Source organism: Merops nubicus, unplaced genomic scaffold (genome assembly GCF_000691845.1).
Source record: "Merops nubicus isolate BGI_N331 unplaced genomic scaffold, ASM69184v1 Scaffold3749, whole genome shotgun sequence".
In the NCBI taxonomy this organism is placed as follows: Eukaryota; Metazoa; Chordata; class Aves; order Coraciiformes; family Meropidae; genus Merops; species Merops nubicus.
Genome location: NW_008632869.1, coordinates 677 through 28,510, shown reverse-complemented (window position 1 = coordinate 28,510; position 27,834 = coordinate 677). Strand labels below are relative to the sequence as shown.

At 37.7% G+C, this 27,834-nt stretch overlaps 1 protein-coding gene across 1 annotated transcript in view; it reads left to right on the top strand.

Annotated features, from left to right (window-relative positions):
• The window catches only part of NVL (nuclear VCP-like), a gene marked incomplete at its 3' end in the record, with an annotated part of 37,068 nt that extends 10,239 nt beyond the window's left edge, over nucleotides 1–26,829 (top strand). The window contains exons 11-21 of the mRNA XM_008948020.1: nucleotides 561–678; nucleotides 1,156–1,300; nucleotides 4,752–5,022; nucleotides 7,131–7,349; nucleotides 7,999–8,103; nucleotides 8,785–8,847; nucleotides 10,220–10,339; nucleotides 12,165–12,264; nucleotides 20,342–20,448; nucleotides 24,923–24,999; nucleotides 26,741–26,829. Of these exons, the coding sequence (XP_008946268.1) occupies nucleotides 561–678; nucleotides 1,156–1,300; nucleotides 4,752–5,022; nucleotides 7,131–7,349; nucleotides 7,999–8,103; nucleotides 8,785–8,847; nucleotides 10,220–10,339; nucleotides 12,165–12,264; nucleotides 20,342–20,448; nucleotides 24,923–24,999; nucleotides 26,741–26,829 (1,414 nt within the window). The remainder of the gene's footprint in view (nucleotides 1–560; nucleotides 679–1,155; nucleotides 1,301–4,751; nucleotides 5,023–7,130; nucleotides 7,350–7,998; nucleotides 8,104–8,784; nucleotides 8,848–10,219; nucleotides 10,340–12,164; nucleotides 12,265–20,341; nucleotides 20,449–24,922; nucleotides 25,000–26,740) is intronic.
• Nucleotides 26,830–27,834: the final 1,005 nt, after the last annotated feature.

The following is a 27,834-nucleotide window of genomic DNA, read 5'->3' as shown; positions in this document are numbered from 1 at the left end:
AGTTTAGAATGCTTGTAGGAGCTGCTCATTGTGCATTTTTACTCTTTAATACATGGTCAGGCTCTGTAGTAACCCTGAAGCTGGCAGATAATTCTTCATGACCACCTACTGCTCCTTTTGTTTCATTATGTGTGTCAGTAATACTAGTTCTTGAAATTCCACAGCTCTAATGTCACTAACAAAACAAACAGAAGCCCAAACCAGACCTTTCTTGTCTGAATTTTTTTTTTTTTTTTTTTTTTAATTTAAGCAAGTAAGTGATCACACTGAGATATTTCTGGAAAACGTAAAGCAACGTGGAGGTACATTAAAATCTTGAACAACATGTAGAGATATTTGAACCTCATGCATTAGTTATTTCATAGCCTCAGCTCAGCATAGCTTCATAGTCTGGTGGCTCTCCAGATAGTCAATAAGAATAATAGATTTGTTCCAGGACATGTTGACTGTGCAGCAGATTTACAGGGATAATTGTAGAACAGGAAATCTGAAAAGATTTTCTCTCTCATAATACACTCTGTCAGTGAAATCTTGTCATTATTAATATTTCTTGTTCCTAGTCCAGTGCACCATGTGTCCTTTTCATTGACGAGATTGATGCAATCACCCCAAAAAGAGAAGTTGCATCGAAGGACATGGAGCGGAGAATTGTTGCTCAGTTCCTAACGTGTATGGACGGTCAGTTTCAAGGACATGTGTGCTAAACTGAACTTTCTGATTATGGGCCTCATTGTCTGCTTTCCTTCAGTAGCCATTTGTAGTTACCTGAGTAAAGATAGGGGTAATAATTTTTTGTATTTTGGCACAGTTTGCCTGGGGGATGGTGGGAAGATTCTAGTAATTTGAGGGGATGTTACTATTATTATTATTATTACCACCGCAGTGGTCTGTAAAGCATTATATAAACATGCCTGCTGGATAAACAGATATAATGGGAAAATGTGTCAAATGTCATTTGAAATGCTTGGGTTTAATTGTGTAAAATGCAAATTCTAGGTAGTAGAAATAAGAACAAACAGCGGTTTAGTGTGACTGTTAGTAATATTCAGAACAACAGAGATAAACTGTGTGCTGCAGAAACAGATTCCTGCAGATACCAGAACAAAGTTGAGATGGTGAGTATGGGTGCTAACTTCCTTCCTCCCTTCCTTTTAGACTTGAATAACGTGGCTGCCACAACCCAGGTCCTTGTTATTGGAGCAACCAACAGACCTGACTCACTGGACCCAGCACTGAGGCGAGCTGGGAGATTTGATCGAGAAATTTGTTTAGGGATCCCAGATGAAGCAGCAAGAGAAAAGTATGTGCTCCGAAGTTTAAGCTTCTTTTTGATTCATTAATAAGTAAGAAAATGATGTGTAAGTTAACATACAAATTAAGGAAAAGTACTTTATTGTGTTTAGTCCTATTTGTGCCTGTGCATGCCTCTGGATTGGCATGCACTGAAAAGTGCAGAATGCATTAAGTGTGCATCTAATCTTCATCTTGGCAGCTGTGTCCCCATTTGGTGTGGTTTCCTTTCTTGTGTGCACATCTGCTTTTAGCATTACATTAATGGATTTTCAAATATCTTAATAGTACAGGTGATGGAATTAAATGTACTTTTTCCATTGCTCAGGAAGTTAACATTCTGTCTTTGGTGCTTTATAAGTAACTATTAAATTAGTATGTAAATTATGTATTGCCTGTTTGTAGTGCTCTCAAACACATAGCTAGATTTTTCCGTTCCATTCCTCATGGAAATACACCAGTCTAAGTCTACATTAAGCTGAGTTGCAGTCATCCTGTTTTGTGTAACTGGCCCATTTTACTCCAAAGATCTGCGGCTGTCAGATCAGATTTTAAATAAATAAATAAATAAAAAATTAAAATTGCTGTTTTGATTAAAAAGTGTTGTGGTTTGAGGCTTGAAATGGGGGCGTGACCTTCCAGCAACTGGGAGGACCCCAGGTGGGTGTGAACCATTGTATTCCCTCCCCTTCCCACAAACACTCTGATAAGAGGCAGGGAGTGGTTTCTAATTTCACTTCTGCCTTGGAGCTCAGAGAGGGAGGTTGTCCTTTCACTCCGTGGGACCCTGGAACCATTTCTGAGGGTTTTGTATATTTTATTTTTTGTACTTTTCCCCAAATCTTTGTATATGTTATTTTCCTTACCTCCCTTTTTTGTTTTCTGTTCCTTGTTAAACAATATACTTCATTTTTTTTTTTTCCAAAGTGTCTCTCTCTCTCTCGGGGGGGGGAGAGGCGAGTACATAGTTCTGTTCCGTGTGGGTCCTGCCCTGAACCCCTTTTTACACGGAACCAGGGCAAAAAGGATCTGCTGCTCATTTCCACAATGCAACACACAGGAAGGAAAGTGTGAAAACAGCTGTAGCTTATCTTGTTACTAGGAGGAAAGAAAGGTTAAAGGATAAGTTCCCTCTAGCTCAAATAATCTTATTTTTAGGTTGGAAAAACAAACTACTCTGTTAGCAGCATTGCTCACTTGTTGACAGCACTACTTACTGACCATTATTCTATCCTTCTCTCCTGCTTTTCTGGCCATACCTCCACTTTTTTTTTTTTCCTTCTGCCTCCAGATTTAGAGCCCTGTAATAATTATGTTCCCCTTGGTTGTGTGAAAACATGCAAGCGGTTAGAGGTAGAACTAAAGAACTGACTGGTGAGAGTTCTAATTCTATGGTATTTCTTAGGTTCATGTTAAAAATAGGATATTCCCAGAAATAGCTCTGTTTGAAAGGATAGGAGTGGGAGAGCCATCATAGTGTAAAGAGATTGTTCACAAGTTCAAACGTAGTCACATTTTATCATATCATTGTTTTGTGCAATTGTGTTTGTGTTCATGTTCCTGGGGGTGTAGGCATACGGGAACTCGTGGGTTGTTTTTTTAATTTTATTTTCTTAAATTATGCCCTATTCCTCACTTTTCTGTCTTGGTTTTGGAGTGATTTTTGTTTGGGGGGGTGCTGGTGGTGATGGTGTGGTGTATTTCTGTTCCTTTTTTGAAAATAAAAGGGTCATATAGACCAGAAACCCCTAGAGAGTGCTGATTCACCACATACTAAATCAGTCTTGCTGAAGGCATGATTTGAACTGCTTTGCTGTGGTCCCACAGCCTTGTGGGAGGGGCAGAATTGAATGAGGAGGTGTACCTAGAGATCTGTTTTTACTTGCATGTATGAAGGACATGAAGGAAAATAACATGCAGGATAGAAATTTGAAATGAGCCATGTACTGTTCTTCACTTTTTATACTTAGAGTCACTTGATTAGCTATAGCTGTTGCTAGACAGGTTGAAAAATTCTTGAGAACCATGCTAATATCACTAGTAAAGAGATTTAAATGAGAGATGATGGAACTTGTTAGTGGGGGAGGCAAACAGATGAAATGCATTATAATTTTAGAGTTTCAAATAGTTTAACTCATTATTTTCCTAACTTTTCTGTAGTTACATCACTTGATCTGGAAATAACTTAACTTGTTTTATTTGGAACTAGAAAGTATATTAAAGATCTTCAATTCTGTGATTTGGACTGCCTTTTTAAAATAGCTTCCCAATGAAGTGATGGTTTGCTTTTTTAAACAAGTTGATTTGATCCTTCTGCTCAGTTCTTCAGTGCCAGTATTTGTTCAGTGACATTTGGTTTAGTCTTTTTTTGTCTTTTCTTTTGAATATTTGTGTAGTTTTCAGTTGTCCTTGGCTTAGAAGAGCAGCAGGAACCCTTGGTGGATCTTGTAGGAGGATTATAAAGTTTCAGTCTTGATACAGAATGGAAAAAAAAAAAGTGTGAAGCATTGCACTTCACTGTCAGTGGCATAGAGCTGTTTTTTATTAGTGGTGGAACTGCATAGGCAGATGTAACTTTAGCTTTTGAATGAGGCTGAGGTAACACATGAGGTGTACACATAAGCTGTGCATTGCCTGTTGGAAAGTCTACTCGGAACACAGGAAACATCCACAGTTGTGTTCCCCTGACAATGGTCAGGGGAAAGATACTGTAAACTAAAAGACAGATCTCCTCACACTGTCTGATTTCACTTGCTCCTTGCAGATTGATGCATGTTCTTCATTAGATAAATAAAAGTGGAACGGAACAGAAAGTGCAGGCTAAGGTTGTTAGGAATAGAAGGTTAAATATCTCAGTGGGTGACCTGTGTGCACCTGTAGTACACTGAGATCTACTCTGTCAGTTTTGAATCATAGAATGCTTTGAGTTGGAAGGGACCTTTAAAGGTCATCTAGTCCAACTCCCTCACAGTAAGCATGGACATCTTCAACTAGATCAGGTTGCTCAGAGCCCCATCAAGCCTGACCTTGAATGTCTCCAGGGATGGGGCCTCCACAGCCTCTCTGGGCAGCCTGTTCCAGTGTTTCACCACTCTCATAATAAAGAACTTTTTCCTAATGTCTGATCTAAATCTACCTAAATCATAAACTAAGGTTTAAACATTCTGTAATATTTGGATTCACCAAAATAAACTCTTACCCACTGATTGACTTTGTCTGGTTGATGCTGTTGGTTTTCAGCTTTTAAGAACTGAAAGATCTGTAGCATCGTTTTGTGGGTTGCAGTGTTGATTACTTCCTAGGCCACTCTTCCTAGTTGAGTGAAAACTCCTCGTTCTGTACTACTTCAGTTCATGTCGAATAAAAGAAACCTTAAATCAATGCTGTTTGGTTTCAAATGAAAATTTCAAAAGCCACAGCTTCATCTTTGTTTTGCTGTTCTGTTTCCCCCTGGTGATTAGAATTCTTCAGACACTGTGTCGGAAACTCAAGCTCCCGGCCTCCTTTGACTTCCGTCATTTGGCACGGCTGACTCCGGGTTACGTAGGTGCTGATCTGATGGCACTTTGTCGTGAGGCAGCGATGTGCACAGTGAGCAGGGTCCTCATAAAGTCTGAGAAACAGAGAAGGAAGCACCTACATGCTGGAGGAAGCACAGCTGAAGAAAGCATGGGAATAGAAGCAGATGCTCTGGTTGAAGAGGATAGCAAACAGCTAGAACTTCCTTCTAAGGTATTTGTTTCCTGAATAATCTATGGCCAATGTAATATTAAAGTTTAGATTTAGAAATATCAGCTCCTAAGCCAGAAGCTTAACTCCTCATGACCCACATAATGGATCTGAATATGTGGCTCCCAAAACCCACACCTTCTAAAAATCCTGTTAATATTTTATAAAAGGTGTCATTTTTTCATTGTTGTTTGTGTTTGGTTATGGTGGGATTTTTTTCCAGCAGAGCAGAGGTTAAAATAGTGGCTGTATCTGTTGTCAAAAGTGTATCAACTGTAAGAATTTTAAGAATATCAGACTTGCACTGAGTTTTTACCAAGATGTTTGCAATACTCTCAGTGAAATATCTATTATGATCCCTGAGGCCCTTCCTTGATCTGGTACAGTTACAGTTAGTCAAAGTCTAGAAGTATTTATGCAGTATGCATTTTTCTACCTGTGTGATTAGTTGGGATAAATTGCCTGTGGTGTCTAACACCTATAGCAAGTTTGATGCCTCCATATTTTGATACAGAAGTTCTTGGCCCTCCTTCTCAAAATTTGGAGTCTGTATGTGCCTTCACTGTTTGTAGGCTTCCAAAAGATTTGTCTGGAAAAGTAAAACAAAGTGCTTTTAAATCCACATTGTACTCAGATTCTGGTTTTAGAAGGACTGTCAAAGAAAACTGTTACTGTAACTGACAAAAAACAGTGTAAAAAGCTATAGTAAGCCTCTGTGTTAGAGTAATGTAATCATAGTGTATACCTCCCAGTGTTTCCTGGGGCCTGCTGGAGCCAAAAGAAAGTGGGGAGGGGCAGGTAGTTGCAGCTTTTATCAACATCACCATGATCAAAGGGGTTATTGAGGATGAGGAAGTCTAATCCTAACAGAGCCATGTTTTGATAGCTGGCAGGAGGTTGACATAGTCTAATACAGGGTATTGTCATTAAACCCGCTATATTATGGTTATAATGGAAAAATAAACATACAAAGCCTGTAAAAATCATTCACACAATTCAAGTAAACAAACTCAGTGGTCTCGGCTATTTCAGAGTTTCTCTTAGTGGTTCTGTTAAGCAGAGGAGAGAGGGCTTAAAGGGAGTTTCAGGCACTATAAACACTCCTATTTCTTTGTGCTTACTTGTCGAGCTATTTTAGCTGCCACAAATAGGACATGCTGCTTTTCCCATATACCACTGTAGGAAAATGTGGAAACTTTACAATTTTTTACAATATTTTTTTTTCATTATTCCATAATTATTTCATTATTATTTCATTATTCCATTATTAATGAAAGTCCTTAGTTTTACTTGAGGCACTCTCCATTTGCTTTGATACTACCTTTCCATATGAGAACTAGGTTGTATTTATGTTGTGAAGGTATAAAGTTCTGTTGATAAAGTATTTTCTCAGATAGTTTCCCCAGTAAAGAATTGACTGGGGAAACTGGAACATACCTGCCTGGAGCGCTGTGGTCTGCAAGATGGAACAGTGCTGAAAAGCATTGCCCTCTATCTCTGTTCTGTTTGCCCTGATTTTATTAGGGCTAGGTTACGAAACCAGGTCTAATCAGCCTGAGAAAATGAGTTGACAACTTGAAATCAGATGATGTGAAATAAGTGTGTAATCTAATAGTGTTTGTTAAGAGTTTTAAGGTTTGTATGTAGCTGAATGTTCTGCAAATTGCTGAAGTTGTGCTGTTCAGTAGAGTTACGCACTTTTTCTTGAGAGCAATTTCTTCTATGTATTAATTCTGGTTTTAATAATTATATATTTTGGAAATGTCAGCATGGAAAGAACTTTCTCCTGTCAGTGTGGGAGAAGCAGTAGGAAGAACCTGAAGACAAAGTACATGTGCTCAGTCTGTTTCTGTAGTACCTAAGTCAAAGTGGTTGTCAGCTAAGTGCTTTCACAAGTGTTACATGAACAAAGTGCTCTCCTGGAACATTTTTATCATTAATGTTAATTTTTAATGTTATTTTACGTCTCTTATGTGTATTGTACATAATGATTTGTTTTATAGTAATTAACACTACAACTGAAGAATGACTTTGAAAAAGCCCTTAAAATATGGTTCTTAAGACCTAATGCAGAGCATAACCTTTTTCTCTCCCTTTCCGTGTACCTGAAGGATGAATTGCAGAGACTTTTGGATTTGCTGAAGAAGCAAGACCCCTTGCCTGAGGAGCAGCTGCAGAAGCTGTGCATTGAGATGAATGATTTTATTGTTGCACTGTCATCAGTGCAACCCTCTGCCAAGAGAGAAGGCTTTGTCACAATTCCTGATGTGACATGGGCAGATATTGGAGCCCTGGAGGATGTTCGAGAGGAGCTGACTATGGCTATACTGGTATGGCTTAACCTTACTTCCAAAGAGATTTTTTTTTTTCTTTTTTACTTTCCCCCTATGCAGGAAATAAAACTATGCTTGTTTCTTTTTTAATCTTTTTTAATATTTATTTAAGGTATAATGTGCTGCCCACGAGTTCTAACATGCCGCAAACTAGAAGTTTTGCAACATTTTCATTTAAAATAGACTTCTATAATTTGCTTTCAAATTTGTCACAAGACTGGTGCATTTATTCAACATTTTCCTTATTGTATTCATGCTTTCAGTTTTCAGTTTGTTCATTATTACTCAATCTTAAACATTCTAAAAGTGTACCAATAACTTTAGTTATGCAACTGCCACAGAAAGAACAGGAGACTACTTAGCTGGAAGGATAGCAGTCTCCTTGCCAGTCAGGGGGTTACTTAACACTAACACCTTAAGATGAGAATTTAACATAAACTCTTTACCTCTGAATAATTATACTTGTCCCATTTTGGGGTACTTACCAGTGCAAGATAACAAGTTGCTGATAAGCTGGCTGTTCTTTTAGCCTGTAAAGAATTGGAATAAAGAACTTGCTTTTTTTTTTTTTTCATCCAGCTGTAACTGAAATGAGAAGCTTCCTGTCAGCTTTTGTCACCAATAACTGTGATAATTTCTTTTATAGGCACCTGTGCGAAACCCAGAGCAGTTTAAAGCTCTGGGCCTGACTACTCCAGCTGGTGTCCTGCTTGCAGGGCCTCCTGGATGTGGCAAAACACTGTTGGCTAAGGTAATACATTTTCTACACACGTTTAAAAATACTGGATCATCTTCTTGAAGTGGATGTTTCTGTAGGAATGACTGAGTCTGGATACCACTGCCAGGCAGTTACTGCAAAACTTGAAGAAATTAAGTTGATTAGGGGGAAGGTAGCAAAGATGGAAACAAACTGTTAGATAACCACTTCTAGGGATTATTTCACTGTAACTAAATTACATATTTGAAAGGAGTCTGTACTTTTACTATATTTTATTTTTACTTATTATATTTACCTTACTAGAAATAATTCTGTTTTCTTTCTCATGCATTTCAGTTCTTATGGGCTCCCTATGTAAATACAGATAATAATGGAAGATTCCAGATTTTCACTCATCTTTGTCTTCAAATGCTCTTATGTGGTTGACTATCTCTTTACCTCCCGCTAATTACAGATAATTCTTCAGCTGATACGAGGCAGGGGTGTGGGGTATGAATCTGGCACACTGCCTCATTAAGAAGAGAGAACACCTTGCTCAATTCCCCACCCCCTTCATGCTCTTAACTGCATATAATTATACTTTGTCCTATTTTCTGTATTTTACAAACAGTTGATAACTATATTCCTTCTCTTACATTTGTTTACCATTCCATGGACAGAGCCAAAGAAAACACAAAAAAATGTGTGTTTATCTGTCTTTTCCCTGTTTAATAGGCTGTGGCAAATGAGTCTGGACTGAATTTCATATCTGTGAAAGGTCCTGAACTGCTAAATATGGTATGTACTGATCGTTGTACTTTTTGTTATTCTTGGGAGTTCTTGTCCAAAGTGTGGGGCAAGCCAAAATCCTGATCCTTACACAACTGATAATGAGGCAACTTCAGTTGCATCAGTCAGTTAAGCTCTGCTTAAAGTTTTTAGCAGTGAAGTTGTTCATGTGGTGAAGAAAAAGCTATCTGGGTAGTTAAAGTATATATCTTGGTTGAAATTACCTGGTGCATGAAGCCTTCTTGACTGAAGTAGGATTTCTAAATGACCAACTACATTCATCATTGGTTTTATGTAGATCAAAAAACAGACAAAAATTCAAATCTGCAATTGGTGATCAGTCACTGCAGTTCAGCAGTTTTCATTAAGCAAAATAAGATCTTCAGCTTTCAAGTTAGGAAATATATTTTGCCAGTCATTTCAGTTTCTTAATGAAAGTTTGAAACCTTGGAAGTAATGTGTGTTTTTAGTTATCAGAATGATTTTTAAAGATTTCAAGTGTTAACAGATAAGTGCTGTAGTCTTGAGTTTTTGAAGCACAGGACTTTGAAATGTCATGATGTAACTTTGGTCCCTTTTAGACTTAAGAGAGCATGTTGAACTGAGCAAGATGGCCACAGCCCACATCTTGGAAAGACCATGGCAGTTAATTGTTTATCAGTAATGTAGAAGCTAAAATCAAAATACTGGATTTGATTTTTCTTTTCCCAAACTTTTTTTGATATGTACTTCAAGTACTGATACAGGCAGGAAATACAACTCTTAAGGTAATAAGGAGTCCTGTTTCTTGTGGAGTAAAAAAAATATCTAGCTGTGATTCAGACTGTGTTAAGGCATAAATTGTATTAAAATATATTTGTTTGGAAAAAATGAAGTGTTTGCATTTACAGTTTGGCAACATTTGGCCCTTCAATTCATCATTCAAAGTGAAATTCAGTCTTACTTTTGAGTTCCCTGCTGCCAACCCAGTGACTTCGGGCAACTGCTGTATGAACTTCAGATGTTCATTTTGTTCAGATTGCTCACTGGGTTTGTTTATGAATAGCTGAAGAACAACAGGGTCATTAATGAAGATTGTATTTACCAATTCTTATCGGCAGAATGATGGCAAGATTTATTCCCTAGAAAGCAGGAATTCCATTAAACTTGGAATACACTGCAAACTGTCAAAAATGAGCTAGTGACAACTAGTTCCTGTGTAAATCTTGATCAGTAAGGAAGGAGAGGTAACAGACGGTTATCAGAAGTAAACTGGTTGGCAGGTTGCACTTCTTCCTTGCAAAGCACCTCAAATAGTATTTAAAACTGACTTTTTTTTTTTTCCCAAGCAAAATCTTCATGTCTTACGTTGTTACACTGAGATTTGTCTTTTTTTTTTTAGTATGTTGGTGAAAGTGAACGTGCTGTACGTCAGGTCTTCCAGCGTGCCAGGAATTCGGCTCCTTGTGTTATATTTTTTGATGAAGTTGATGCTTTGTGCCCTCGGAGGTCTGACCATGAAGTGAGTCTGTCTTAAAATATTTCCATAAATAAATTATCTCCGTTGCAGCTTTTGTGGCATTGTGGTAGCAACAGAAGTATCTGGTTGGGTGCTGTGTTCAGTATCTCCCAAGAAAAGCTATCTGATAGGCTTTCTTATATTTGAGGAAAAATGTTGGTTAAGTTTTATAAAACTTAATTTTTTCTTTTTTTATGTACATATAGAAAAAAACATCCAGAGAATGTGTGTATTTCCACCAGTTTGGCTGTATAGAGCCATAGGAGAAGATGAAGTGGAGTTTAATATGTTTAAACTGTCACATGTATGCAACTGTAATATTTGCAATAAGTATCTGTTTACTTGAACAACATGAACCAGGTCATGAAAATACTTGAGGCAAGAGCGTAAGTGGAATGCATGAGAGTTGAGAGCTAGTCCACTTGTGAAGTTTTTTTTGTCCTGCTTTTTTTGCTGTTGTTTTGGAAGAGGAACTACCTACACCTAGGATTAATGTCTGCTTTTGGAGCAAGCTGTTAGTGTATTGAAAGGAAAGCTGCTCTGTTTTTTTTTATGCAAAGGAAGTGCATCAGTTTTATGATGCTGTACTGGTGCATGTGTGTTGATGGCTGAAAGAAAAGATGTTTTTCAACAAACAGGTCAAGTACAGTACTGTTCAGATAGTGCCCTCAGTGACTTTAATGGAAGGATTGTTGTAGCTCCAGCTGATAGGAGAAAAGAAGTTTGATCAACTGGTTCTGAATCATACCTTGGCTTCTGAATTGGCTTGGCTTACTTTACTTCCTGTGAAATCTAACTAAGCTGAGAAGTTCAGACTTGACTTTTTCAGTGTCCTCAGGTGGTGGTTCCTGCAGAGACATAGAAGTTGTCTAGTTCTAGGCACCACAGTAGGCATAGGTGTTAGCCAAGGAAGGGGAACGAGTGTGCTTTGGCCTCCCTGTATTTCACTTCTGTGACAGCAGCAGTAGGCAACAACTTGGTGCCTAGAGTAGCCCACCCCTGCTCTTCACAGCCTCCTTTAACCATGCAGAGGTACTGTCTGGGCACGAGACTGGGGACTGGATTACTCAGGCTGCGATACTGGTGACAGTCCTTGGGATTCATAATGGAAACTCAGGAGTGTTTGGCGTTTCCACTGGCTTTTTGAGATCCGTCTGCATTTTCTCTGGGTATTCTAATTATCCATAGGTAGACTTATATTTTTGTGTATTTAAAATAAACCAGTTACAACATGCTTCAAAATCATTGAGCAGTTGTACTGCATATTTGGACTCTTCTTCTCCAGCTGCTGTGCTTTTTCTGTCTCCCCAGCTCTGGAAGGAAACTCAGATTAAGCTATTGACAGCTATTATAGTGTGTCACTACTGTGGAGTCAACATTTAACTCTGAGCAGCTCACCTGCTGAAACTGTTTCAGAGGTTTAAATATTCAGAGAATTTTTTTTTTTTCCCCAAAACCTGAATACTGAGAAGTTTTGGGTGTTCTTCTTGAGGTAGATGTGAGAATGACGAGTATAAGTATCTATACTTACATCTTTTAGCAAGTCTTTCATTTTTAATGGGAAAGAAAAGGTTTGCTGCATGTTAAAATGTGTGGCAGGTGAATAAGTAGCATGAATTTGGGGTGGAAACATGTGAAGAACATGCTAGTAGAAATCCTGAATGTAGCTACGTTGAAAATGTGAAAAAAAAAAAAAAAAAAAAAGACCCACACCTTTTTCTTTGAGTAGTATTTTAGGGCAAGGAACTAGCTAGTAAATCTTTTGTTTCTTCAAAATATTGTCATTTCCACCTTTTCCTCACCTTTGTTGGCAAATTTCTCCTTTTAGTCAGGAGCCAGTGTCCGAGTGGTTAACCAGTTACTCACAGAGATGGACGGTCTGGAGAATCGACAGCAGGTTTTCATTATGGCTGCTACAAACAGGCCAGGTAAGGACCCAAAACTCATAAACAAGAGAAATCAGATGTTCTTGGTTCTCTTCTGATGAAATCATGTGTTCTTACATATTTGAATTCTATAACTAACCTTGTTCTGTATGTGAAATTATAGTGTCTCCTCAAATCCAAACCTTTTCTTATCAGTTAATCTGTTCCACATTCTTGTGACAGTGTGAGATGAAGCAACCTCTTTAAAAGGTGTCTTCAATAGCAGCTGATGCCATTGCTGAAAAATACTTTGAAAGACTTTTGTCTTAATTGGACTTTGGGTTATCTCCTCAGAACATAAAAGAACAAAAAGAGAACTAAAACACAAATTATATACTTTTTGCTTCTTGCATTGAATTTCTACCTAAAGCAACCTTATAGTTTCCTGGTATTTATTAATTATTTTTTGCCTTGAGGCATCTGTTTCATGTTCATTTTTTACATTTTTTTTTCCCCATTTGCTCACTTTTTGCTTCCTGGGCTTCATGTTCTGAACTTGGTTCCATCAGCCTCAAGTTATTCTGCTGTTCCCTCATGTTCTGTGAAGCTTTACTGTTGACAGCTGTCTGTGCTCCCTTGCTGGCTTTTCAATTTTTGGTAGCTTTTGCAATTCCTGCAGCAACTTCTGAGTTAATAAGCTAAACACTGACATGTACTTTACAAACATCAGGTGTTTTACAACCAACCTTCTGCCTCTTCTTTTGTATTATGAATTGTTTTTTATACACAGCAAGAAACTTGTCTCTTCCTGAGTTTGAACTCCGTCTAGATGATGACAGCTAGAAGCAGAGGAATTTTCTGTCAGTATAGAAAGAAACCTATGTATCAAATGTTGCACTCCTTGGCTATGAGCATTTTTCTGAGTATGCAACTGAAATTAAATACAGGGTTACTGTTCTGTTGGTAAAACCACACTGGTGGTAGGTACCAGAATTTTGGAAAGAACCATTATGCCTCAAGCATCTATTTTGCAAATTACTTGTGACAAGGAGACACAAACAGTTCTTTCATACCTGCATGTATTAAGTAAGGAGAGGATGTAGAATTCTGATGAGAATGGTTTAACAGGGAAAAACAGTAGCACAGCTATTTTGGATATAAATTGGCAGATGAGAAAGTTAAAATATTTGTCAGATTGTTTGGGTCCTATAGATAAAGGAAAAGTTGGTCTGAAATCAACTAAAGTAGGCAACTATGAGATGGCTTTGTTTTTTTCTAACAGTCAAAATTCAAAGATTTTGAGGAAAATTTACTTGTCTTTTGATTTCTTGGCACCATGACAGACTATCAAGCCTTCTACATGGTGAAGTATGAGCAGGAGATGCTTAAATCTCTATTTGTTGTATAAATTCTTTGATTTGAAGTGGTAAGGTTTCCTGGCATGAGCTTGATGATTCTGACCTATCTAATCCAACAAAGAAAAGAGAATAAGGTTATAAAATGTAGTACATCTATATATAGATGCTGTTGGATGTACCAAGAGTGTTGGTGTCATCAAATTGCCTTAGGAAAGAGAAGTCTCACTGAGTTACGCTAGCACAAGTAGTTACATCAAGCAGCCTTATTTGTTAGTGTTTATAGTCATATCTAATTGCTGATGACAGTAAACTCATCATTAGCTCTGACTGGTAGCTTGGTGCATGAGTTCCAACACTTTTGAAGCTGAGGAAACACTCAGCTTGACTTTCTGCAGAGCCACCCCAGGTGTACCACAGGTATACACAGGGCAAATAGTTTTAGGGCCGGTGTTTGTACATGGCTCTGTTCTGAGGTAGTGAGTCCTCTTGTTGAGGAAGCTAAGTGTGAGTGTTTTAGTAGCCTTACAAGAGCCAGTTTAGAGTAAATGCTACTCAGATACCCATTTCAAGATATGAATGCTTATGTGTGGCAGGTTTGTCCTAATTCTCAGCTTTGCTGGGTTTAGATTTACACTGGTTCAGTGCTTGCTTACAGGCCTCATTTTTATGTATATAAAGTAGACATCTGTGCAATTGTTGATCCATCCCTTTATAAGCCTTATAGTGGATAAAGTTTTACCATTTTGTTGGCATAAAGTATCTCTGTGATGGTTTGGGGATTTTTATTTTTATTTGTTTTCAGTTTTAAGAAGTCACTGTTGCCTGGTTCAGCTGGAGTGGCAGATAGGCTGTGTTACTGTACTGGAATATTAAAATGACAAAACTTTCCTGAGCAATAAGGGTTGAATTACTATTTGAGGGAAGGCAGGAAATTTGTAAGGCATGTACTGAAAGATGTATTGCTTGCTAGTAACATTGATGAAAAAAGTGAATTTGGGATAAAAATGCCAAACATGAAGAAAATGCAAAGGCAGGAATAATAAATTAATCATCAAATTGAAGGGTATAAATGTATCTGCAAATTCTGTAAATACAAGTGAATTGTATCTAGAGAAAGGAGTTGTTTTGCCAATATGATATTTTTTTTCTGAACTGCAAAGCTTGGTAGATTGCACTTTTGGCAGAGGAAGCAATTACCTATGCAGTTTGGATAGGATACTTCAGAAGGATATCAGCTCTGTGTCCGAATAACACTTTGGATAGGTTTAGACTACAACCTTTTCCTGTGATATCTGCATTTGTCAGTGTGGAAAAAGTATAGTTTCCAATTAATGCAGCTTCTATCAGAACAACTTTTACTGAAATTGTGGTTAAATGGGGGAAATTTAAATAAATAAATTTAATTTTTTTTTTTTTCCTCTTGTGTACTTTATTCACTGTTTATAGAGCTTAGGAAGAGGCAGTGTTCACCAAATAAAACTTTGCTAGTATGATCTGGGTACTTGATAGGAGCACACTGCAGGTAGACAGCAGGGAAGTCTATGCTAGTGAAGCACCTACAACCCTAAGAACAAAATGTCTGAGCAGAGAACTGTAGGAGAACCATAAAATTATAGAATCATTAAGGCTGGAAAAGACCTCTAGGGTCACAAAGTCCAGCTGTCAACCCAACACTAACGTAGCTTATATTGGCTGGTATATTTAACTGATTCCTACAAACCATAAATGTTGCGGTGCCTGGAAAAACTCTTTTGCTTTTAAGTCTGATGTTTGCATGAAAGATTTTTCTGCCATGGTTATGTCAACTAAAGGTGCTGGGGGGTTGTGTAATATAAATCTAAATAATGTGTGTCCGAGCAGAACGTCCTGAAATATTCCACTGGGCCAGTAAAGGGAAGTGTGTGAGCTCATCTTTTTTTAATCCAAGTTAGTATAATTTAATGGGGGAGAAAATGGCTTCTCAAGATGCTTCTTTTTTAGAGTGGTTGCATGCATGGTAGCTTTTCTAGTTGGTTGCTGATACTGTTTGTGACTGTTGGTGTATGTTGTTAGCGTTCTAGTCTTGGGGACCATTGTCCTAGAAGAAGACTCCTCTCATAAAAATGCTATTATTATAATAAAGAATAATAGTACTAGCAGTAGGGTAGCAGGTGCTCAACCAGTTCTGGCATCCTGGCACAGCTCTTCCAGTGAGATATTAGCACCTGTGACGAGGTATTGTGGCGAAATGGTGGTGGTTTATATACCACCATGGCTGAAGACTGCCAATATTTTTATTTTTTTTTATAATAACTTTTAAGGACTTGGAACATTCTTAATTCTTGTCTGGACAAAAAGGCAGGGACAATAGATTGGTTCCTTTGCTTATTATATACAACCTGCAAATGGTAATCCGTATTCTGGCAGTGCTGAAATAAGCTTTTGATCTGTCCTTAAACAGGATATTTGAATATTTTTTTGTTTTGCCCTTACTCAGTGACTTTGAAAGTCCTTTGTAAATCTTCCTTGACTACTGCTAAATTAGCAGGGCTGCAGTATTCCCAACTCAATCTCTTTCCACCTAAATGCAGAACTTAGTCTGAAGAGGATTAAACTTAAAGTGCTCAATGTCATTGAAGAGAAAGAGGAAGAAAAAAAAAGGCAGAAATGTCATGTCGTGTTAGAAACTTTATGGGTCAGAATAATTATATTCTCTTTCAGTCTACTACCTACCCAAATCTGAGGTTAAATACTTAAAAACCCCACCAAGCACTACTGTTAGAACTAAGGTTTGTAATTTCCCACAACGTTCTAGTTACTAGTGTGAATTTCAGTATTGGGAACTGCTGCTTTCTGCTTTTCTTACTTCCCCAGGCTTTGAACATTTATAAACTCATGCTGACCAAGGCATCAGCAGCATTTACCATGGGATCTAAGTAACTGTGTAACCTGAGGAAACAGTCAAGAATTCAGCAAAATGCTACAAACTGGTAGTGATTTAAGTTTGAAGTAAATTGTGCTGAAGTCTTGGTCTTTTTCTCTAGCTTTTTAAAATAAATTCTTGCAAAATACTCCTTGTACTGTTATCTTAGACCATGGTCCTAGTTTAAGAGAGTTCCAGTTTTCTTTAGCTTATGTTAGTTTTATAGAGCTATTCACCTGAACCATGTTTTGAAACACATTTAAAAAATAATCTTCAGTCTCTGATAATAGCTACAGTTTTTGTTTGGCTTTTTTGTTTGTTTCTACCTGTTTATACACATTGCTGAATTAAAGGCAGGATGAGATCTAAGAAAAGCAGCTAATACGTGAGGCATGAAACATTTTTCTGTTCATGATAGTTCTAATTCATACGAACTATGTTTCTGCATTTCACTAGCCTTTCAATGTTATGTGTCTTTCACAGGAATTTTACTGGAGTTCATTTGTTGTCTAGGAGCAAAGCTGTTAACTGCAGAGTTCATCTAGAGTCTCAGAAAACCTTTAAGGGCTTCTGATCCCATGTTCTAGAACGTCACAGATGTGAGGACGTAGATCTTGTATACTTCAAATGTAATTTTGAAAGCTGTAGTGAATATAGGAGAAGTTTGATAGACCCTCAGCACAGTAGTCGTTATTGCTGGTATGCACTGAAATTTTGTAAACACTGTTGACTCTTGTACAGTTGAGATACAACATGAATAGTAACTGGAAATGAGTGTGAGACAAATGGATTCTGTTATAGGACAACAGAATGTCACATAATAGGGATTCATGCAAAGATACATTCAATAGAATTTCATGAAGAGGATAAAATTTTGCAGTAGTTTAGAGAGCAGTGTAGCAAACTGAAATATTGCATCATTCTCTAGAGGATAGTACCTGTTTTAACCTTTAAAATCAAAGCAAGGAATGGATGTACTCTAAATGTCTCCTTCCGTAACGTTGCCAAATTAGTTGGGAAATTATACTACTGACTCCTCGTGACGTAGTCAACACCAGTGACTAAATCAGAAAACCAAGACAGAAAATTATTAACCAAATGTTTCTATTAATAGAAGTCTATTTTCTGTGAGACAACTGCTTGTAAAAGTGATGTGTGTTGTCATGTTTCCATGTTTCACTTTCAAACTTGAGAGATAGTAGACTTTGAAAGAGACATCTATGATCAGTAACTTAATTTCATTAAAATGTTAAATGTGTTTAAAATTGGTTTACTCTTCTGTTTAGATAAGTTTCAAGATAATAGCTCTGGAGAGAACACTGATTTATCAGGATGCAATGCTTTGAAATTCCTAAAAGGAAAGCATTATTCAATTCTTCTCATTCTTTAGTTGCAAAGTGCATCTAGGGAGTGAGTTTGACTAAGGAATAAATACTAATGATTTTTCTGTGTGTGTTACGTGGCCTGAATTTTCAAGAGCTTCAGGCCCAGGTCTGAACCAGCAGAGTGAAGCGAATTGACTTCCAAGGAGATGGGGAGTGTTTTAAACTTTGCTACAGACTTCTCATTGTAAACCACCATTACTGCAGCTCATTGAGGTCATATGAGTTGGGGTAACTCTGTGAATGTTGGCAGTGTAATAATTTGCATACAAATGGATGAATGCATCTTCAGGCTGCATCCCTAACTTCGTGTCATTGGAGAAATAGCACGACAAGTGCCACGTTCTCAGTGTGCACAATGGAAACAGCTTTCTCCATATCAAGCTTAATATTTTCAAAGAGCTTTTGAAACTTGAGAATGGGGAAGTTGTCAAGTGCGTGGTGTTGTAATCCAAACCCTATAGAGAGTATTTGTTTTGATGTTTGTAATTGATCTGTTGAGCAAACTTTGTCATCTCATTTTAATAATGTGGCAAGACTTCCATCCACAGAGACACAAAAACAGGAAAGTGCACTTGTGCCAAAAGCAAAGTGAAGTATTATATAGCACTATGCCAGATGTGTGAGAAAGGCAGTTTTGTCTGGGCCTGCCATGACAGGGATTCTGTTTAAATCTTCTTTCATCTGGTCTGGATTAAAATAATACATCAAGATCTTCCTTTTTTTTTTTTTTCCTCTGCTATATTTGTCTCATTTGCAATAGCTGATTTTTGCTTACACAGATGCCTCTGGCCCCAACTGCTGTATCTTTGATTAAAAAAAAAAGAAAAAGCTTTTGTTCAAGAAAGAGAGAGTGGAAAAATTTTTAATCTCTGCGTCTCATTCTACCTTTTGTCCTTTAAGCATAGGTGAGAGAGTAACTTGAACAAAACTGTACACATCTTTAAAAAGTGAATCAAGACTACATTGTCATAGGATCAGGTAGATGGTGCCTTGACAGAGTTAAGAAACTCTTCATCTGAAAAAAAGGGTTATCTGTGCTTCCACGCTACTGTTTTGGGGTTTGGGTTTTTTGTTTTGTTTTTTTCTTTTCAACATCTGTACAGTAAGGATTAACAGTATAGCTTAGTTCTTCACCTTCAGTATACGTGAATGCGTGTAGTTCCTGTTCGCTATGTTTTGTCAGGAGGGTGGAACAATTGTAAGGGTGTTGACGGCTTCATCTGGAATCTTCAATAGTTTCCAGCTTAAGACTTAAGTGTAACTTTCAACTGTTACTTTTGGATAAGGTTCTTGCAATAGCTACCTAACCGATCTATATAACTTACAGACTTCAAAAAAAATCTGTTGTACTAAAAGTACAGATTTCTTTGTATCTTCTCTAGTGCTTTAGTGGCTTTGCTGTTCACATTACTGTAGTATGTGGGATATCATAGAATCATTTAGTTTGGAAAGACCTTTAAGATATAGTCTAACCATGAACCCAGTACTGCCAAGTCCACCACTAAGCCATGTCTTTTAAGTGCCACATCTACATGTCTTCTAAATACCTTCAGGGATGGTGACTTAATAGAATTCTGTAGGAAATAGAGCAAGTAATACCATCATTGCTTCTGATAGATTGGGAAATGGGGCAGCAAGAAGCATTTGGAAACATCATCCAGGAAGTTTGTGCTGAAATACAAACCTCTATAAGCCAGGAAAGACCTCATTTCCTGTCTGTATCTTGTGTTATACCAATAGTCCTTATTATTTATATCCTGACTCACTGTTTGTGGAAGCTGAGTATTGAAGTCTGTGGTGCTAAAAGGCTGCTAGACATTTCTATTACATTTAAGCTTTGAATGGTTTTCTACAAGCATTTGTGATGATTTTTGGTTTCACACTTCTCCACACATAATAAAATTTAAAGCCTGTAGTTCCTTCTGGAAAACAAATTCTGTACTTGTGTTTTCATGAGTTTCCTATTTGACCATTCAGAAAATTAATATATAGTAGAAATGCAAATGACCAGTGAAGTTAACTTTACATAGGGATGCTTACGATTGGCCTTGTGTGCTTGTTATTAACTTATCACTATGTCTCTCAAGCAGATTTGCAACAGTTAGCACGGGTAGAGTTCCTTCCAGTAGCACAAACTGGAAGCAGTTTTTTCTCTTGTTATGAGTTAATGTGGACTTCCTCACTTGACCATGCTAGGTATGACAGTAAAAACATTCTAGCACTGGATTGCCAGAGATGGAGTTGTCTTCATTAGTGAAGAGATGAAACTGGTATTTTTGAGTAGATGTGGCTTAACCGTGCTAGATAATAGAGACAACTGCTTGACAGAGGTGAAACTATATTTCAGTTGGCTATTTTAACTCTCTCACATTGTGGCACAAGTGCTTCTTTGAATCTTGGTACAAGTATGCATATATTTCTTCTCATGTGTACACTTTCCTAAGTGTGGATGTCATTTCTGGATAATTATTCCTTTTTTTTTTCCCCTCCCTAAGATATAATTGACCCCGCTGTCCTGCGTCCTGGTAGACTGGATAAAACACTCTATGTGGGTTTGCCACCACCTGAAGATCGACTTGCCATCTTAAAGACCATCACCAAAGTAAGTATTTGGAAAGAAATCCTTATCTCAAAGATGAGTGGAATGACTTAAGACAAATGAAATTTTACAGAGAATTGCAGGATCCTGTCTCATGAAACACTTTCAGATATTATGAGGTCATAAAAATAAACTGTGAGCCACATCTGCTGTTAAGTTTGCTCCAAGACTGCAAGGGATTCATAAATCTTGAGTAAAGCGAACTTGTTAAACATAGAAGCTGCTGCCTTTGTAGTTGCAGTTTGAACAAATTTAATTAAAAGATTCCTATCTGTGTGAGTAATGAGCCCTAGAAGTGTTTTATAAGGTTTTCTGGGGGGGATTCCACATTCACCAAAATTATTCACAAGCTCCAGCTGTATTTGCTTAGCATTAATTGTGACACTTAATTGCTTTTAGGATTAAAGGAAGCTTGTGATGATAGTGGTTGTAGGTCAATGTGAAAATGTAAAATACCTGCCTTCATGGGTCCTCCGTGTGGTTAATGGCACATTCTGCCACTTCAGAGATTCAGATTATACAATTCTGTTTGTGCATTTCTCTAAATATGGTACAGCAGTAATAACGGTCTTAAAAAAGAGCTTACAAAGAGTTATAAATTACTCAGGTATTTCCTACTTTTTCCAGTAGATCAACATTGATTGTTAAGAGCAGGTGTTTGTCAATTTTTTTTTTTTTTTGAGTTGTAAAGGAGACCAAGTCTTCACTACTGAGAAGATAACACTGTCTTATGAAATGTGTGGCAAAAATTATTTAGCAAATTTGTAAAAAAGATAGTTGAGACTTGAGTTAGCGTAAAGTTGTGTTGTAGGCAGTAGCTGAGCCCACATGAGAATTCAGAAAGTGAGAACTCATTCAGCGACGTTCTTTCATGCCAAAATGGTTGTTCAAAAGTCTGTCATTACCAATTCAGGATGTTAGACTTTCCTTCATTTGTTCTGTGAGTTACACCATGGAGAAAAACAATTAAGTATGCCCTTGTTTGCTGTTAGCAGTAGATCAGCTTATTGTTTCTAGGTTTTATAATAGTTTCCGTTAAAACTTTTTACAACCTCACTCTTAAAGATAGTTGCCTTTTAAATTACCTAGATTGAAGCTGAGTGTAACATTAATGAATTATTTTTCAAATATACTGTAAGGAATGATGGCTTTTATTTTAACAAATTTATTTTTAAGGATAACTCAAAGTGTTTGTTATAAATTTGGCTTGTAGGAGTGTTCTGACTTAACAGGAATAACCTTATTCTTCTGGAAGAAGTGTGCAGTAGGGGTCAATCACTTAAACTTCCAGAGCAGAAGGATTCTGGTACAGAGTGTACAACTGCTCTGTTTTTTAACATATAGATGTTGAACCTTGCTCTATGTGCTGAAGAATCTTTGGAGATTTGTAACTGTCTCAAGTGCTCTTGTCCCAAATCTGGGTTCTTCACCCAGTGTGGGAGATGCTGAACAACACGCAGAGTTGAGATACCTGCTCTCTTCCAGTTCTGCACAGAAAAGGCAGCTGGGTGGCAATTCTCAAAGCTTGCAGCCTGTCCAGGAATCCCAGGGGGTTGTAGATACAAAAAGTAACTAAGGAAAACTCACACCACATTACCAGATTGATTGATTACCTGTGACTTCATTTCAAAAGTTCATTTGCACATGTCTTGGCCCCCATCCAGTTCATTATACCAAGGTGGTCCTACATTTATGTAGGGAGTTCCCTCTTTTAGGTGTGTATTTTAGTATTATAATTGTCTTAAGGTAGCTGAAGGCTCCATTTCAGTTCTATCATCAATCACAGAGTCTTTGCTCAACCTTGCATTTTGCTATACATCTTACTCAAACCCTGTAAAGCCAATGCTTGGACCAAATGCTAACAATGGTTGACTAAAATTAATCACAGTCTTCCATTCCTGTGCACCTTTTGTTCTAGTTGCCATGGTCCCCAAACAAACTCTTCAGGGTTGCCTTACTTTGACTCTGTGCTTGCACTTTGTGACTCTTTGTGATTTTGCCCTCGCCTGATTTTGGGCTTTTTGAACTTTTTTCTCAACATCATTCTCACTGTAATGAGTGGTGTAGGAAAACTGTGCGGCAAAGCTTGGTGCAAGACTTCCTGGGAGGGGAAGGCAGTATTAAACAAAACTGATTTATCTCACTCTGTCATAGATTTCACTTGCTTACAGTCACAGCCACATGCAGTCACCAAGATGCACGTATCCAAGTGATAGGATCAGGATCTCATGTGCAACACCAAGGAGAAGGAACTCTTTGTCAAGCCCTCACTTCATAGAATCATAGCCTTCACCTATTGGCTTCCTCTTGACTGGCAATGGCCAACTGTTGTTAGAGAGAATTATTTTCTAGAGTCCCTTTAAGAATCCAGCAGTTCAGACTCCTGCTTACTTCAGCCGCCATAAATCTTGGGCGAGGTTGCTGAAAAGTGACTGTACTCGCTTCCTTCTGGGAGTCTGTGTGGCTAGAGTCTATCTTCTTGTTGGGATAACACTGAGAGGAGTGGCACACAGGATGTGGTAACCTTGTCATTATCCTGTTGTCAGAGCATATTTATATTTGTCTTCTGCTGACAAACCATCTTTGCTGTGGCCTTATCTGATTATGGGTGGTCTTGTGGTAAAAGCAACACATTGTGTAGTGTTTATCAGCTTGATTCCTGTAGATCCTGGCCTTCATTATCAGGGCATATTTTTGGAATAATACTTAATTCATAATAGTCTTGATGTTTTGGTTACAAGTCTTTGTTGTGAATGAGGTGTTAAGTCTTTAATGAGGTGCTTTTTTTTCTCAGCTCTTAATTGAGAGGCCAGCAGAAATGAGAATGAGAGTCTCTGAAAGGAGAATGTCTTTTTCCTTGTATATTTCTGTGTTTATTCCATGAGGAGGCTGGTGGTGTTCTCACTTTACTACTTCTGCAGTCAGCAGAGTTCTCCTAAAGCTATGTAAAGATTCGTATTTCTAGTGTTAATGTATCTGAGTTATCTGCAAGAAGAATGTGGAACAGAGAGAGAGGGAAATATGTTGAAATACCGTATTTTTTGTTTGACTTGATCCATGGTAAGGAAGCTTTGAAAAACAAGTGTACAGGAATACTTGCCTAAATATGTAGTCAGGGCTAGATAAAACAAAATGTCTGGTACAGATGATGTGCATGGCTTCTGGGTGCCAGTGTGCATTCCCAGAGATCCCTGAGGAGTACACGCACAGGATGTGGAAGCTCTGAATTGTTGCTGAGAGGAAACGTGGATGCTTATAAAAGCAGCATGAGGAGTAGAAAAGGGTGTTTAGGGGAAGGGGTAGGTTGTAAATGAAGACAAACAGCTTAAATGTAGGTTGAAGCCTTGTTGTGAAAGTTTTATTTCGGTTAACAAATCGGTCACTACCAAATTGCGTATCAAGTATGCAAGAGAAGCATGTCTTCACATGTTTAAATTACTTGTGTACTGACTTTCCTGCAAGCTGTATCAAGTTTCTCTGGTGCACATACTGCTGAGTTTGCATCCAGAGTAGGCAGATCATCCCACTCAAAAAAACCCAAGGTATGTTGCTACTTCAAGCAACAAGTGAAACTTTTTTTTCTTAGCAAAGAAGTTCTTTCTGTGGCTGGCAGTCTTGCCACGCTTCCTGTTTTCCAGGTCAAAATCTCTCCTTTCAAGATGTTTCGAAATCAGGTTCTTCCTTTGTCTTTTTGTTGTTTTGGTTTCTTGGTTTGTGTGGGTTTTTTGTTTGTTTGTGTGGTTTTTTTTTTTTTTCCCCTTTCTAACTTTATAATTTCTATTAAGTCTAACACCTTTTTGGTATTCTACCAAAGATTCATTCAAGACTGCTGCCTTATTCTGCCTGCTCCTTGATTATTCTACTGTCTGTTAGGTGTTCATGGGTTTTAACTTAGCAGTTACTATACGTTTTATATTCTTCTCTTGAAGGTATTCTAGATGTGTGGTGTATTAGTCCACCTGAAGAAGTCAGATGATAATTGTATGAATTTGTGAATTTCTGTCAAATGAATTTGTCAGAAATATATCAATTATACCAAAAAGTGTCCTTTCATGTGTAAATTCAGGTATTGTTTGATACTACAGAGATCTATAATCTGTTGGACACTACCTTACTGTTGTCTAGGAAGATCTCTGTGCTTAGTGTTTCAAAATTTGTTGGCTAGTTTCAGATATAATTTATAATGTTGTTCAATGTTTTTTGCTCTTGGAGATGCAAAAATAATTACAGAAGAAATCACTTCTGGGATCTTTTTGGAGGAAGCTCTAATAGTATGGAAGAGTAGTGTCAAATAGTCTAAAGGAATGTCTACTGTATTTGTAAACTTCCATAAAAACCAGAGTGGAAAACTTCTACATTGGAAAATATGTCTAGAACACAAAAGATATATTATTCATTCTATATTAAAGGTGATAAGACTAAATCTACATCTAATCTACTTCTTATCTTCCTCTTTTTATTATCTCAACTCCTTTAGAATGGTACCCGGCCTCCCCTAGATAGTGATGTAAGCCTTGAAGAAATTGCTTACAGTCAACACTGTGATTGTTACACGTGAGTAGCTTCTGGTTTTGACTTTAATATTCATGTGCAGTGCCAACAATCTTCTGATGCACAATAATGTGTGTTATGTTGTTGGCATTCAGAGGATCTCTTAACTTCCAGGGTTTATAAGCCTTTTTCATTATACTATTTTTCTTGCTTTCACTTTCAACTCCAAGGAGTTGATAAGAATATGTGAATGCTAAAGTGGTTTTCATCTGGAATAGTTCTCTTCATGTTGTAATTATAGATCAGTGAGGCGTCTTGGTTTTTGCTCGGTTTTGTTGTATAATTCTGGCATAATCTGAGGATGAAAGAGTCCTTTTAAGTTGTGGGCCCATATACAATGATGATGAAAGCATATTGGTTAAACCACCGTAACCAACTTGTTCTGTCACATGGTCGAAAGCACTAAGTTGGACAAGGTAATGACAAGGTAATGAAGGCTATTTCAGCCTCTGCTTTGGGAATACTGAAGCATGTTTTTTAAGAGAACTTGATAGACATACCTGTCAGAAAAATGTGCAGATGTGTTCTACAAAACTTCAAAAAGCTTTACTGTATATTATTTATTAGTAGTTAATAATTTCCTGGAGTTCACAAAATATAGTTTATGGCATGCTGCTTGTCACAACACTGCTTTTGAATCTTAGAAATGGAGACTATAACTAGTAAGGATTTTTAGTTTATCGTTGTTTTGTATGTGGGAAAGATGAATAATTTCTCTCTCTCTGCCCTTTTGGCCCTGGAATGGGTTGCCCAGGGAGGTGGTTGAGGCTCCATCCCTGGGGGTCTTTAAGGCCAGGCTGGATGAGGCTCTGGGCAGCCTGGTCTAGTGGGAGGTGTCCCTGCTCATGGCAGAGAGGTCGGAAGTGGGTGATCCTTGTGGTCCCTTCCAACCCTCACAGATTCTGATCTGTTTTAGCAGAGGACTTAGTAGTGTTGGCTTAATGGTTGGACTTGATGACCTTAAAGGTCTCTTCCAACCTAAAGGATTCTATGATTCTATGATTCTTTTCATTCACTGTCTTTTTTTGGAGAGGGGGGGGCTGGTTTAGGGGGATTTTGTTTGCTTGGTTTTGTTGTTATAGTTGGGTTTGTTCATATTTTGGAATTTGGGTTATTTTTTCTTCTGGTTGAATTTTGTTTTTGTTTTTTTAAAACTACAGCTAGTGGTATAGCACCCCCAAATGAAAAGTGGAGAGTTAATAGTGAAATTTTCTTCACTTCAATGATTTGCACCAGTTTGAAGGCTTGTGAAAAGTTCAACAGCTGGAAACTGGCAGCAAATATTTGAAAAGACTGATCTGACCATGTCTTGTGGATACTGTTATTTTAAGACCATGTTAACTGTTGATGCAGCCTTGAGCAGGGCAACTCCCTTTTCTAATAATGGGTGATTCATTTGAATTTTTCATAAGACTGACAGGAAAAAAAATGTGTATCATGTTCCCACCAAGCAGAACAATATTAATCCCTAGGCATTTTTAAGGATGCTGGGTGGGGGGGTTTGCCTCTTCCCTTGCTCCTCATTTATTTGACCTTAATCTGTGGCCAAAATCTGGAAGACATCACCCCGTAACAAAGGTTGCGGCACTAGGTCATCCTCGGATCTCTTTCCAGTGCTCTTAGGATGAACCTTTATGGCAGCACAACCAATCTCTTACCATCCTTTGTAGTATCTTGCCTTTCTATATGGCATTAGCAGAAGACAAGAGGAATGTATCTTAAAGTAACCCTTTTGTATCTGTAGTGGGGCAGACCTTTCTGCTCTCGTGCGTGAGGCTTCCATTTGTGCCTTGAGACAGGAGATGGCCCTGCAGAGCACTCACAGCAAGAAAGGTAAGAAAGCTTTACAAAAATCTTAACTGAACAGTGAGGAGATAAATGGAATGTAAAGTATTTAAAGTAGTTCAAGAGAAGCATAAAGGTGTGCATGCTGTATGTAAATGATTGAAGACTTCTGAGCCAAATAAAAATTGTCAGGTTGGTACCAAGAATACTTAAGTATCTCTGAAGTAGCTGGAGGGGAGGGTACAGGGAAAAAAATGGTTATGCTGTAGGTTCAGCATAAATTCTTCTAAAAGAATTGAACCTTGTAACCTTAAATAAAAGTTTAACCGGTAGTATAAATCAACAATTTGTGAACTAGACAGATGTCTTTGCCCACCTTCTGCGTCGCTATCAAAGGCTAGTTACACTGAATTATTTGCAGATTTGAGTAGTTAGAGCTGCACACCTACACTGTAACTGCCCACAGGCGGATCACATACCTTTGGCACAAGATTGCACTGTGTAACTCAACATGTGCGTATAGTCGTAGTAATGGCACCAGGAAAATCTGCTGATATTTTTCATATTTTTTGATATTAGGTAGTTTAGGTCATCAGTGGCTCTTGACAGGACTTGAAACAATTTATATCTCCCCATTAAAGTACAGTGTCTTCCCTTTCCATATCTCTTTGCACTTTTGTTTTAAATTTGTATTTTCCTAGGTTTTAAATTATTACTTTTTCTGTTCAGACAGGAAAATGTAATTGGAAGTTCAAACTCTTTTATATAAAATGTCTGGTATCTAGATTTTTTAGAGTAAGTTTGTTATTTTACCCTTAAGTCAAAATAGAAAGCTAAGATGGAATTGTAACTTTTTTCACATGATGTCACTGGAAAATATATTAGGCTTTAATTATGCCTCAGATTTCTAAGAACCACACTGGAATTTTAATGGCTCTAAATCATACCTTTTTGGTCGATTACATATTCAGTCTCATCATCTGTTTATTTAACAACAGTAGGTTAACAGAGCAGAATGTTTGTATTTCTTGTTTTGAGGGAACTGGCATGTTC